Source organism: Lactuca sativa, chromosome 6 (genome assembly GCF_002870075.4).
Source record: "Lactuca sativa cultivar Salinas chromosome 6, Lsat_Salinas_v11, whole genome shotgun sequence".
Lineage (NCBI taxonomy): Eukaryota > Viridiplantae > Streptophyta > Magnoliopsida > Asterales > Asteraceae > Lactuca > Lactuca sativa.
The window spans coordinates 147,329,932-147,343,582 of NC_056628.2; the positions used below are offsets into that span (position 1 = coordinate 147,329,932).

Genomic DNA, 13,651 nt, shown 5'->3' on the forward strand with positions numbered 1-13,651 from the left:
ATACAATTACTAATATATTGATTGGTCCATAATTGTTTTCACGTTTTCAATCTTTTAGGTGTTCTCATTTGATCTTTTTCGTTATATATAAGTTATAAAAAAATACAACAAAATTCATGGTTTTTAATTCCCTATAGATAAAGTATAATATTTATATATTATTTACATATATTTAAAATTAAATAAAAATATGGTAAAGTATAATATATCAACCCACCATTTTTCTGACGTGAAAGAAAAAAATACCGTAGTATTAAAATGTGATAAATATGTCTTGATGGTTATTATAATCATCAAATAACTTTACTTTAGGAAAGATAAATTAATCTAGCACATCATCTTTTACCAATACTAAATCTTATTGTTTGAACCATCAATGTTTAATTTTCCAAAAACAACTAGAAAATAAATTTTGTATCAATAATCTTATTTAGATTTTAATTTGTTAGTTTGTAAATAAAGTTTTTAATAACTATATTGAAAAAATATATAGAATTAAGTTAAACCTATACGTCTGATCTATATCCACAAACAATTTATGAAAAAAAAAACATTTCGTTCTATAATACAACCAAGATCATAAAAAATAATGATGCGTCGCATTTTAGTAACTCATCCATTTTTTTTCTTTATATAATCAAAAAGGCCCTTAATCTTATATAATTAAGGTTACTTAATCTTATATAACTAATGTTATCTTTGGAATGTCATAGCTAGCTTATAATCTAATTTATTTTTTGAAGTTTTTTAGATTGTTACGCTTGCCAAACAAAAAAATAGTTTATTAGCTACCTTCAACGTTTCAACTATAGCTTATTGAGTTAAAATTCCCCCAAATATATATATATATATATATATATATATATATATATATATATATATATATATATATATATATATATATATATATATATATATATATAAAGCTCAATCTTCTAATGCCTCTCTGTATCATTATACATATTTGAGCTACTTTTACCAAAGGTCATTTCCATCAACTAGCTTATCAGTTTGCAACTAGCTTTTTTTTTGCTATCATTTAGTTTTTCGACTATCAGCTAGATTTTTCATGTAGTCCGCCAAACATAGTCTAAATGATTTCTACCTTTGGTAGAACCATAGAAGTTATCAATCATCATGTACAAAACATAATATAATAAAAAAACATTACTTTGTTTTCGAAACAGAAATGGTCTTCATTCATCAAAAAAGATTCTAACACATCAAGTTTTGGCCACAAACTTGTTTAACCAAAAAATAAAAAAATAAAAAAAAAAAACTTTTAAAGTTTTATGAATTGAGTTCAACATAAAGGCTGACTTGAGGATGTAATCCGGCTTCTTTAAGTGTTAAAGATAGTTTTTCGGGGCCATAAAGAACACGAGGAAAGTTGGTGGCAAGACTGTAATTTCCAATTTCTAAGGAATCTGAACAAGAATCAATAAAGTCATATAGGCATTGTACTTTAGCACTACAATGGAACCTCCTTCCTTTCCTCTCTCCATTTGGTAATCTCACCAACACCTAATTCACACAACCGTTTTGAAATGGTAAACTAAAAATGCATAAGGTAGTTTTTCTTTTGGCTAATGGAATGGAATGACTCATTCCATTCCTTTGTTGTCAGATTCCATTTCATCCAACCAAACAAATAGTATTGTTTGGTTGCATGGAATGTCAAAGGAATAGAATAAGCAAAGTGATGGAATGTGTCATTACATTCCATGATCATGTTTGGTTGGTCACTAGGAATGGAATGAACCATTCCATTCCGCCATACCAAATAAAAGAAGAGAGAGGAATGGAATACCTGTGTGACATCTGGCCCTTTTTCCGGTTCTGCCCCCAAAGCCAAACCTTTGGCCTCCCTCAATTTAACCAATTCTGCTTCTCTCTCAGCAGCTTCACATGCTGCTCTTTCACGTGCTTTTTCTTCTTCCTTCTCTCTCCTCTCAGCTTCAGCAACTTCCCTTGCTACTCTTTCTTCTTCTTCCTTTTTCTGTCTCTCCCTAGCCTGAAAAAAGGTAATTAGAATTGAATATTTCCTATCAAAGAATAGTAAAAAATATGTATTTAAAAGAAAAATACTTGATCAGCTTCAAGTGCAGCTTGATATGCAGCATCTTGTTCCTCCCTCAAACGAATGGTATTTCTTCGTTCTTCAGCATCAAGTCTAGCAGCAATAAGAACAGGGGAACTTTCTTCAAGAACTCTTTGTAACATTGTAAGCATTTCTTCAGGCGATTTAGGCCCCTCAACCTACAATAGGAAACAAATATTTGGGGTTTAGACTTGAGACAAGGGTAATTGTTTATATGAAGAGGATTGTTAGGGTGTTGAGTTCAGAAGACTACCTAAAATAAGAATAGAGGATGAAATACATATGACAACAGTGAATAAGAACAAAGGAGATGCCAAAAGTAAGACTACACACCTGCTGGAGCAAAGCAATCCTCTGGTTCGTAGCTGCCATAACTACAGCACAGAAAGGAAACCTTGAAGCCTTCAAGCTGTTGCTCATCTTAAACCCTTCACTTGCCCTAATACTCCCACCCCAAGCAACAAAATTCTCATTTATAAACGCAGATAAAACCTCGGAGCATAAAGTCTCTTCACAGAAAGAGGTCGTATCAGGATGATCAGGCGAGTGCAAGTACACAAACATCAGTTTAAACTCGCGTCTCGACCGCTGTAAGGCGTCCATAAAGCTATCGGGGACGAAATTCGGATGTCTATCCCCATACGCACGCTCAAATATCGATACAAAACGCATAGCCTCAGATGCGGCAGCCATGGCTGATACTAAAGGAGCCGATGAGGATTCTACATTACGTCGAGAACTATTCAGCCCGATCACGCCTAATGAATAAGACAGAACACCACCAACCACCCATAAACCAAGTCCAATTGCACCGGAAACTAACCCTAGGCTACCTGAGATTATAGAAATCGGAAGCGTAATGATTTTCCATGCTAAACCTGGTGGACCTGCCCCGCTGTTGTTGACCATTGCCAATCGTTCATATCTGTCGATCGCATCGTCACTTGTGCCGACAACGTTGGCGACGGAGGAAGTGGTGGACGGATTATTATCGTCGGAATTTGACGTTGTGAAACTTGAGATTGCTTGTTCCAGGTCCCAACCATGAGCGGAGAGGATCTCCTTGCACAAATCGATGTCTTGAAGACCTGTGATTGCTTGAAAGTACGACAATTTATCAGCCACATCACTCATTGTTCTCCAATCAGTATACAAATTTTCCGAATAATCAAGAGCTTCTCTGAAAGATAGATTGAGAAACTGATGAAATTAGGGCTTAAAATCGATCTGCGATGATAAATCTCTCCGTATTCCGAGAGTTTTCTTCGTCTTATCGGAAGAACTGATGAATCCCTTTAGCCATTGAATAAGGTTACTTTGGGAATTTGAGGTCGATTAGACTATGATGACGTGGACAAAATGACGAAAGAGCAGTTACCACGTTTTCATAAAGAAGAAACGCTTTGTAGATATTTTGATAAAAAGTATTAGAAAAATCAATATGTTGGGTTCGTATAGTTCGATAATTTTTGGGGTTTTCCTGGCTACAGTTCTAGAAGTGTAAAGGTCGTTTAATAGTTGCTAATTTGGTTAGAGTTGACTGAGTTAGAAGCTGATTGGGTTAGAAGTTCTGACTGAGTTAACTTCTGATTGAAATTTATTGTTTGATTTTTCATATAATTGACCGTACAAAATGACTGTATTGCCCTCGTACAACATTTTTCACATACCCACAAATATACACATATTTCTGGTTTTACATAATTTATCAACATTTTTCAAGTACTTTGGATTCCCTTTGTACATACATCAGACTCGTCAACCAACAATTTGTATTATGACAATTAATAAATACAAACAACAAATCAATATTGTTTGAGAGTGTTTGCAGCAAATAATTACTACAAGATATAAGAAACTGCTACAAGAATAGGATCTCAAATTCATACTTTTATAGCTTTACTACCATCTTCACAGCCCCTAACATTCATTGAAATTATTCTTCTTTATCACCAATCCAAGTTGGAACTTTTCACAGCCCCTAACATCCATTGGAATTCTTCTTCTTTATCACCAATCCAAGTTGGAACTTTCACCTGTTATCCAACAATCAACAAAGAACAAAAATCAAAAATCAAGTTTTTGATTAGAATGCAGTTTCTACTTCTTCCACCCACTGATGTTAATATCAAGTTTGAATATTGCAAAAATCCTAAAAAGGATAATTGGTTGAAACATTATATTTATGATGGAGTCTATATATTTAATTAGAATTCAAAGGATTAAGAATAATTTATAGAGGATTAAGAAGGAGACGAAGTGTCTTGTGTGATATGTGTTCAAAATTGGGGCAAATCCACGAACTACAAATCAGAGAAAAGGGATGGACAAGTTCTTGAACAGAAATAATCAGAGAGGATGAGACGATTGCATTTGTAGTTGTTTACCTCATAAATTTTGATGAAGTCGGAGTCTCCGAGATGCATTGGCGATAATAATGTGTTAAAGAAGCTTGGTCGGCAAATGCAGAAGTTCTGGATGTCGGCGACGAGTCGATGGGGAGGCGATGCGGGAGGAAACTGATGGAACACTGGAGGAAGATGACGTCGCTGAAGGTTGAAGTAGTGGTAAAAGTGAAGCTGCGATGGATGTCTATCGATGGTATCAAGGGCACAAAAGAAAAAAAAATGTGATGCTTACTCGGTCAGTATGATGTGGTTTTAGAGAAATCAAACGGGCTGACTTGGACTGGGTCGGCAAAATGTTCTCACTGGACCCAATCAAATCCAAATCAAACAACCCCTAAATTTGTTCATTATCATTAGCATATTTTATTTTGGTTTTGGTTTGTCTTCAAATTGAAATGATTAATTTGTTTTTTGATATTTTTTTAATTTTTGTATTTAATTTAAATTTTTATTAAATAAAAGTTAATAGGCCGACATGGCCGGTGGTAAGGGGGGGGCAAGAGGGGCTTGTGCATAGGGCCCATTTTTTTGAGGGGCCCAAAAAATGTAGTCCACAGGCGAGAAGGCTTCAACGAATAGAGAACGCAACGAACAGATTAGCAAATCACAACAGAAGATAAGAGATAGCCGAGCATCCAGATTCCAGCCATTCAGGATTCAGCGACAACAAGAAGGGTGAAGGGTTTAGGGTAGTGTCGATTACTCAATCCAGAATCATTATCAGTTTATAATTTGATCAGGTAATCGATTATCATTATGTTTTTAATGACTATGAATTTTTTAATCAGTGACTTCCGAGCTCGACATCGATTAGGATAATGTGTGATCTGATTGTGAGTGTCTTGCACTTGTGATCAACGATATACATAAAATCACATGACATAGGTATACATTGCGTTCATTAACTTCCATAACCTCACTTGGGATAAAAATATATGATTGTTTGAAGATTACACATCCAGTTATTCTAGCTATTTGTTTCTCATGTAAACATCACACATGCATAATGACATATATGATAGAGATAAATTGTTTCTTTTATTTATACACCAAGTGCAGGTGGAATTCTGGATATGTATGCTTCTCACCATTTTTGGGTGGATACCTGGAATTGTTTATGTTGTCTATGTAATCACCAATTGACTTAACCACAAGTGTTATACATTTAATTGGTAATGTTTCATTCTCTTTGTTATTAATTTGGTTATCGTTCAAAATGAAATAAGAGAAGATAGCAATGGGTTACTAATACTAATCATGGAGTCACTTATTGTCTCACTGAATGGAATATCTCATATATAACCAATTTACTAATGTTATCAGTTTATGTATTTTAATTCGTTACACATTAGGGTTAAGGGCATTTTTTCCGACTCGGCCCGGGCATTTGAATCCTCAGCACCGGCCCTATAGGCCGACACCCAGCCTCTCTCTCATAACCTACTCATTAACAAATGAATGTGGCTTTAATCCGGTGAGAAAAAAAGAAAAAACTGAAGAATGGAAGTGCGGGTTTTTCTCTCCCCGCTTCTCTCTCTTGTGCTCATGTGCGGTTTTTGTAGCTTTTTTATAGGTATATGTTATTGGCAACTACTTCATCAACATCCTCAGACAACCTGACAATCGCTAAGCATCCTTCGGCCCTACGTACGTACCCTCTGACTTCATACCGCCTTTCCATCCAACCTTACAACCCTTTTGTTATCCCTTGTGTTGCATGTTCCTACAACCACAGTTCCATCATGTACCCCTCGAAACCAATTCTCTTATTTGTACCTCCACCATGAATTCACTCCTAACGACATCGAATCAACAACCACCTATCCTCGACCCATTCTATCTCTGAATTTTTTCCTCTCCACACCAAATTACCTTATCTCCTCCATTCACCACATACATTTTTTTAAACGAAAAATCTAATCTATAGATCTTAAACTACTTCTAATTCTACATATGTCACAAACGAAACTTGAACCCTCAATCTTAAAAAAGAAAGACAACACTTGATACCGCTAGGCTAGAATCCTTTTAGTCACCACAAACTCATTCACCCTAATCTATCATGCTTAGGGTTATTGATAATTTTATTTTTCCTTGGATTTATTTTTTCTCTATTTTGAATTGAATTAAATAGCTTCTAAAATATTTACTAATTTGTTTATGGATTTTGTTTCTTGATTTTTGATATCATCTGGTTATAGTTATAGAGGTGGTGGTTTTGGTTAGATTATTTGAGTTTATCAAGAACATTCTTTTCAGTTATGTTGGTGGAGGTGTTTACGAGCTTAATTGAAACACCAACTCCAGAAGAAGAATGTGTTCTTAGTGCATAGATCCAGCCAACAAACCTCCTCATCACCTTCTTGCATACATTTTGGACTCTTGTAAGTCCACAAGTCTCTATCTTTTGTATGCAATCCTCTTAGAGTTAGGTTTAAAAGCTTGTTCTTCATGTTCTTGATGTTTTGAAGGGATGTATTCTATAAAGTTGGTAATTTTACGGATCCTTAAGGTCCCTTTATGGTTATATGCTCCATATCTAATATTTTGTGGATTCCTTGATCTCATGCATAAGTGTTGAGTTCATTTCTTCCATTTTTGACCTAGCTTGGAAAAGACATGCACTGAACATTCTAACGCTTGTGTTTCTCACTAGGCATTAATAAGATGTGTAATTGACATTGGTCAACAGTTGTAATCATTTGACAAATAAATAAAAGGAAATTGTTTGAATCTATGTGATTTATCTGCTTATATTATGTGTATATAATATTAGGCGAAAACTTAATAAATAGGGCTAAAACACATAATAAAATAAAATATTAATGAAGATAAATAGCCTTGATGAAAGTTGAAGTAGTCGTGATGAGGATTTTGGGGATATACGGAACGCTTAAATCTAACTTCGTATGGAGAAATTATGATCATTTGAAATTCCGCGTTCAACCAAATACAACAAAGTGCGTTGTAAATAGTGAAATTTAGATAAGTTTCTTATTAGCCTAAGCAATCTAAACGAAGGTCGTAGTGATCGTAAAACCAAGAGCATACATATAGAGAACGTCCAAATCTGACTTCATATGAGGAAGTTATGATTTTTCGAAGTTTTAGCACAATTATGTTAGCATATAAATCGAATTTTAGATCGGTTGATTTTTAGCCAAAATAATCTAAATGAGATTCGAAGATCTCATTAATAGGAATATGTCGATATAAAGATGGTCGAGAATGGATACCGTAAGGAAAAGATATGAATTTTAAATAGAGATTAGCAATTTAAGACTTCTAAAATAATAAATAATAAATAAAGTGAGAATTAGCCGACGGGGTCTAAATGAAATTTATAGATCTCGTAAATAACTAAGTCTGGATATATAGAATGTCAAAAATGGAGTTTGTGTGAAGAAGTTATGAATTTTTGAAGTTTTCATGAGCGCGTCACGTGTAAAAAGGTGCGACACGCGCTTCTAGAAGCCTTAACGTTGCTCCATCCGCTGATGACCACGTGTCACACTCTGGGCGGTTGACCAGGCCAGGTCAGGGCGTAACACACACCTGATTGGGGTGCAACCTACAAATGCCCAAAACTGCCTATAACTAGATTACATTGCTCATTTGATTTCCTAGACTTGAAATTGTTAGTAGTTAGGGTATTTTGGCAAAGCTTTGAGGTCCCTGAGTCCCTCGTATTAGTAGCTATCAGGTCAGAGTTCTACCAGTAGACTTTCTGAACTTTTGTCAGAGAAATCTCTGTAATTTAAGCTACACTTATATTGCTTTCAGTGTAACTTTTATTTATATTCATATTCGTTGTTATGAACTTATAAATAAAATTTATTAGTAATTCCAAGTCGTTATACTGATTGATCTACTTACAGGAGTGATGTTTAGGCTAGATTTAGTGAGGTGTTTAAAGTGAGATTTCCAAATAGTATACTATGTATACCAAATGGACCCTACATCCAATATGATCTTACCTGATTATTCGTCACTTGATAGATCTTGATGTAGACATTGGGATTGTTGAGGAATCTATATTACCATTAGTCATAAGAAATAATAAACTAAGGCTTAGTAATATGAACATAAACCACTGTTGGGTTTTAGTTCAAAAGTAGTTTCATAAACTAGAAAATATGGAAAACGGAAGACCTAAAATTTCGAACATAACATAACATTTGATACCCACCAAGGATATTCTTGCAAGTTATATAAAGAATAAAATACCAACCAAAGAAAGGATGAGGAAATAACAACCTTTGTTGCTCTTTGGATCCTCTTGGGAGGCTTGGAAGTTGATGGAGAATGTGGAACCTTTAAGACACTAACCATGACTCAACTTGATGTAGATGCCAGTCCATAAACTCTTAAACCCTTAAGTTGTAAGTCTATAACCAATATGAACTTAAAGAGGACATGTAAAAGCAAGTGTTCTTAACTAATTAAGAGAGAATAAGAGAAAAAGTATAACTTTCAGCCATTTTCATCAAGGAAGTAAGAATGAGTGCAAGCATCATATTTTATATGCATAAAGTGATTTTATAGACCATAAGTCATGAACACTTTAAGACAATAATGTCTCCTAAAGCCTACTTCTCTCCCATACCTTTATAGAATGGTTTCTTTCCCATTAAATAATCAAAAACCCATCACTTGCATGCATGCAAGCATGCTCACGGTTTTAATATAAAAACGGAAGTCAAACTTGGTAAATTTGTAAACTCTTTTATAAAATATACACCTTAACCTTTTGGTGAAAAGAAAAAAAAAGTCCTTATGGTCCAAAATGTTGTACATGACTTAATAAATCATACCATATGATATATTATGTTACTTGCTAATGAAAATTATTATTTTCATGAAATAAATAATTTCCAATTTAATTATAGTAGTTTGATTGAAAAAATAAATTTCTAATAAATAATCATTTATATCAAGTTGTTGTTAGTGTGGCCCATTAGTATCATATGTTAATTAGCAATATCACTTTAATATGACTCTTGAGCATACTAGACCTTTCAATCTCCCACTTGCATATTAGACTGATATAGATAGTGGTGAACGTCTAGCAACATTTCACTGCCCCCATCAACATATGACTTTGTGCCATTCTATCAACGCCCAATTCCCAAAAATCTCAAAACTACAATTGGTGTATAAGGTAAGTTTATTAGTTATCCCTTTGCTACAAACATCATGTTGAACATGAGATACAGATCGCGATCAATCTCATTATTTGTTCAACTTTTGGTAAGGCGCCTTAGATGTCTAACTCTCAACATATAAGAGGAACAAATCCCATATTGACTACAAAAGCCTCTTGCATAGTTCACACCATACTTGAAAATGGCTTTTATAACTGCCCGGTTAAGGAACAACATTTGACCATATCAAAGCATAGTACTCCTTACACTTAAGTCTCACTATGTATCTCAGGTGTTAAGGATAAAAAGATAGTACCTTTTAATCAAGTATCATTCATGATAGCGATCCATGAGATGATCTTGATGCGGGTCAGTTCAATACTAGTTCTCTGACAAGTACCTATGAAACTTGGTTACAACCACCTGCCTACTTTCATCTAGTGAGAGTCAACCAATCCAATTCATATTAGTCTTACTTTATAATTGCTCCCACAATTATAACCGACTATGAACTTTTAGAATAATAACATTATTCATGGATTAAACATGTTAAAATAGAAGACAACAAGTATTGATGTGATGACCATATCCCAAACAAGTATTGATGTGATGACCATATCCCAAACAAGTATTGATGTGATGACCCTTCATTCCATAATGAAGTCAAAATCTAATTATAATTCATAATTATTTATATCTGTTTAGAAATTAACATCTTGTGTAGCTCTTTCCATAAAGATCATTTCTAAACTGATTGTCTCATATACATTCTCTTAGTTCCTTTAAAGTACTCTTAGAATTCTTACTTAGTAATCCAATGACTTAACCATGTATTCAATTAGTATCCTATGACATGCTTACAACATGATCAAATACTATGTCATATGCATAATATGGCGTAAATGATGAATTCATTTGCCAAGCAAATAAAATATAAATCATTTCATCTATTTCAAGCCTATGAGCTATGTACTTTTGAGGCTAGCACAAAATGGTGCCATATGATAATGCCAAGAATTATCCAAAAGAATCTTGTGTCTTGATCCCTTTCAAGATATTGCCAGTATATGTATAAGGACAAGAAACTTTTAACACCCATTTTATCTATCCCTTATATATTTCACATTCCAAGAATGTATCTTCTCTTTCCAAAGTCTTTCATTTTAGAAACACTTTTCGAGTCAAGGTGAAAACGACCTTTCTTAGTCAGAATGTGATTTCAAATGATTAAGTATGTCTCATTCATAAAAGATTAGGAATTTTACTATGCTCCCACTAGTTCTTAGTAAACACACATATTCTATTCATTTTGATATAAAAACATACCTTGTGGTTTTACATAAAATGATGATTGCAACATTGATGTGTTTGCTTTATATCCACAAGTGGATCTCAAGCTCTACATATTTTGTTAGGATAACATGGATTAAGTAAACCTCCAGGCTAATCTATATAGATATCTTCTAGTATATGTCTATTAAGAAAAACGGTCTTTTTTTAAATCTATTTACTATATCTCATATTAAGAATACAAATTTATAGTAAATAATATCCTTGTTGATCTAATCATAGCTACTTGTGAATAAAGGTTTGATCACAGTCAATGTCACGAGTACAATGAGGACCATAGTCAATGACATGAGTATGAGAAAATCCATTTACTACAAGTCTTGCTTTAAATGTGTATGGCTGTCCATGTAATTTATTCTTTCCAGAAGAATCATTTACTCCTTCTAGCCTTGCTATAGGGTTAAATTTTAATCAAGCCCATACTTGATTCTCATACATGGATTTCATCTCATGTTCATGACTCTAAATCATTTATCAGATTCAAGATCTGACATATCATCTTGGTGTTTGATGGATGTTCCAGAAACCATCAATAAAAGCTCATCAATGAGAGATTCCACATTTCTCAAGTCATAGATGACTTCCACCACTAATGTGAACAATTTGTGTTTGTGAATAGCAATTATTCAAGTTTAACAATCCTTGTTAAAACTAGTTCCAACTATTACTACATAAGGTTATGGCTCTTGAGCTGCTTCAAGTTCCATGTACCTCCCACTTGCTTTGTCATTAGAAGCTTGCTTTCTCTTAACTTAGCTTTAACAAGAACAAGAGAAATTATTCTTAGTGGGTTTGCATATGATAATCTAAGACACATTTAGAGTATTACACAAATATGAATTTAGTATATTTTGGTTTTAGAAGCTTTAGTCCAACATTGGCTTCAAATCCACAAAACATTAAGTAAGATGAGGATAGAGCATTTTCATACTAAATCTTATAAAGTTTTTATCTACTTATTAGTTGGTATTTGTATTCAAGATACAATTAATAGTGATTGAATTATTATCACAAAAAGATTAAAGAATGATATCTCTACCAATTAGAAAGTAAATCATATCAAGTAAGATTTAATTCATCCTTTATTATCATTAAGGCTAAGATTTCACAATTATGCTTTACTACATAAAATATAATTTAAACTACTATAGTTGTTAATAAAGTTGATTTGGTATCTTGTGCTTAATCTCAAACATTCATTAGAAAGGATGTCATACACCAAAGTGTATAGTTCCTTAATTATTTTCTCTACACTTTAGTGAAAATATCATTAGGAATCCTTTACATATATATATAAGGTTCACATATGTCAAATAAACTACATTATTTTTCTTAAAAAAATCCCTTTCTTGAAGTTGGAATATGTGAATGTTATTTTATAATAAAGATAACAATGTCAAAGATAAGTTTGATTTAAAACAAGTTTAAGTCAAAAGTGCTTGTATATAGAACTTGATTTTATTTATAAAATGTTGATATTTACTTTATAATTCTATTAAGAGATCTAGTCTCATAAATAAAAGTTAATCATTTCAGAATATGAATATTATCGTTATGAAAAACGATTGAGTAAATTATCAAACATTTGAATAAAATAATCGAGACATAAATTTAGACATGATAAACTAAAACATACATTGTTCCAAAAAAAATATTGTTTTACATTACAAGTAGTTTATGTTCTAAACATAAATAATAAACTAAAATTTGAGAGTGTCGTTCCAACTTGGTTGTGCTCAGCTGGTTACTCTTCAATAAATTTTGAGAGTGTCGTTCCAACTTGGTTGTGCTCAGCTGGTTACTCTTCAATAAATATATGTAAGTCATTTACAAATAATAGATTAACATTTAAGTACCAAGTACCTAAGTGTTATATGAAAATTATGAGTTCTGTCTAGTAGATACTAGAAGTACTAGTCTTTTCCAGACTTTCTTTCCATATAAGAGGAGTAAATCATCTTCCAGTGTCCATTTTCTTCACAAAAGAAAAGAGATCTATCTATGTGGGCTTTAGTAGATTTCCTGGGCTTAAAGGTGTCCAGTCCATAAAACATGGGCCTCTTAGATCACACTAGATGACTCTTTTAGCCTTGCATTATTCTAATGTTTAAACTAGCTTTAAATAAAATATCATTGTATTTATTGGAATATTGTTTGACCTGTTATATCATAAAATATATGTTTAAATTATCCAACACTTCCTAGAAGTCATGTATGACTATTCCTAGCTTGATGTTAGAAACATCTTTAGCATCACAAGGATGCCTTTACTAGGTATCATGTTTAGGTTTATTGCTCAAAACAAATAGTTTAGGACTAAGACCTTTAAGTGTATACAATTTCATATCTCTCACGAGATTGTCTCTTAAGACATGAACTCATTCATTGAAGTTGTATCTAGTGAATGTTATTGTTTCATTAAGTCATTAAAGAAAATGACAATTCATGATAATGAGAATGGATTATTTAACTACAAAATTTTAACAAAATTCATTTAGCATTTTCAATATTTAATCTTCAATAATTAATACCCTTTTAGTTTCCAAAAACATTAATTATCAAAGTCTAGGATCCAAGTTGCAAAACAAACAAATAGTTAAGTATCATTTATCCCATCCATTTGAATTCAACCAGGTATATATCGATTA

The 13,651-nt window shown here is 32.9% G+C and overlaps 1 protein-coding gene across 1 annotated transcript; it reads right to left on the reverse strand.

Moving 5' to 3' along the window:
- Window positions 1–1,140: 1,140 nt before the first annotated feature.
- LOC111890517 (plant UBX domain-containing protein 10) lies at window positions 1,141–3,415 on the reverse strand. The gene is made up of 4 exons (XM_023886621.3): window positions 2,435–3,415; window positions 2,089–2,259; window positions 1,811–2,014; window positions 1,141–1,524 (listed from the first exon to the last, which is right to left on the reverse strand). Exons 1-4 carry the CDS (start codon window positions 3,233–3,235, stop codon window positions 1,291–1,293), a joined length of 1,410 nt encoding a protein of 469 aa, XP_023742389.1. The 5' UTR covers window positions 3,236–3,415; the 3' UTR covers window positions 1,141–1,290.
- Between the last annotated feature and the right edge of the window lie 10,236 nt (window positions 3,416–13,651).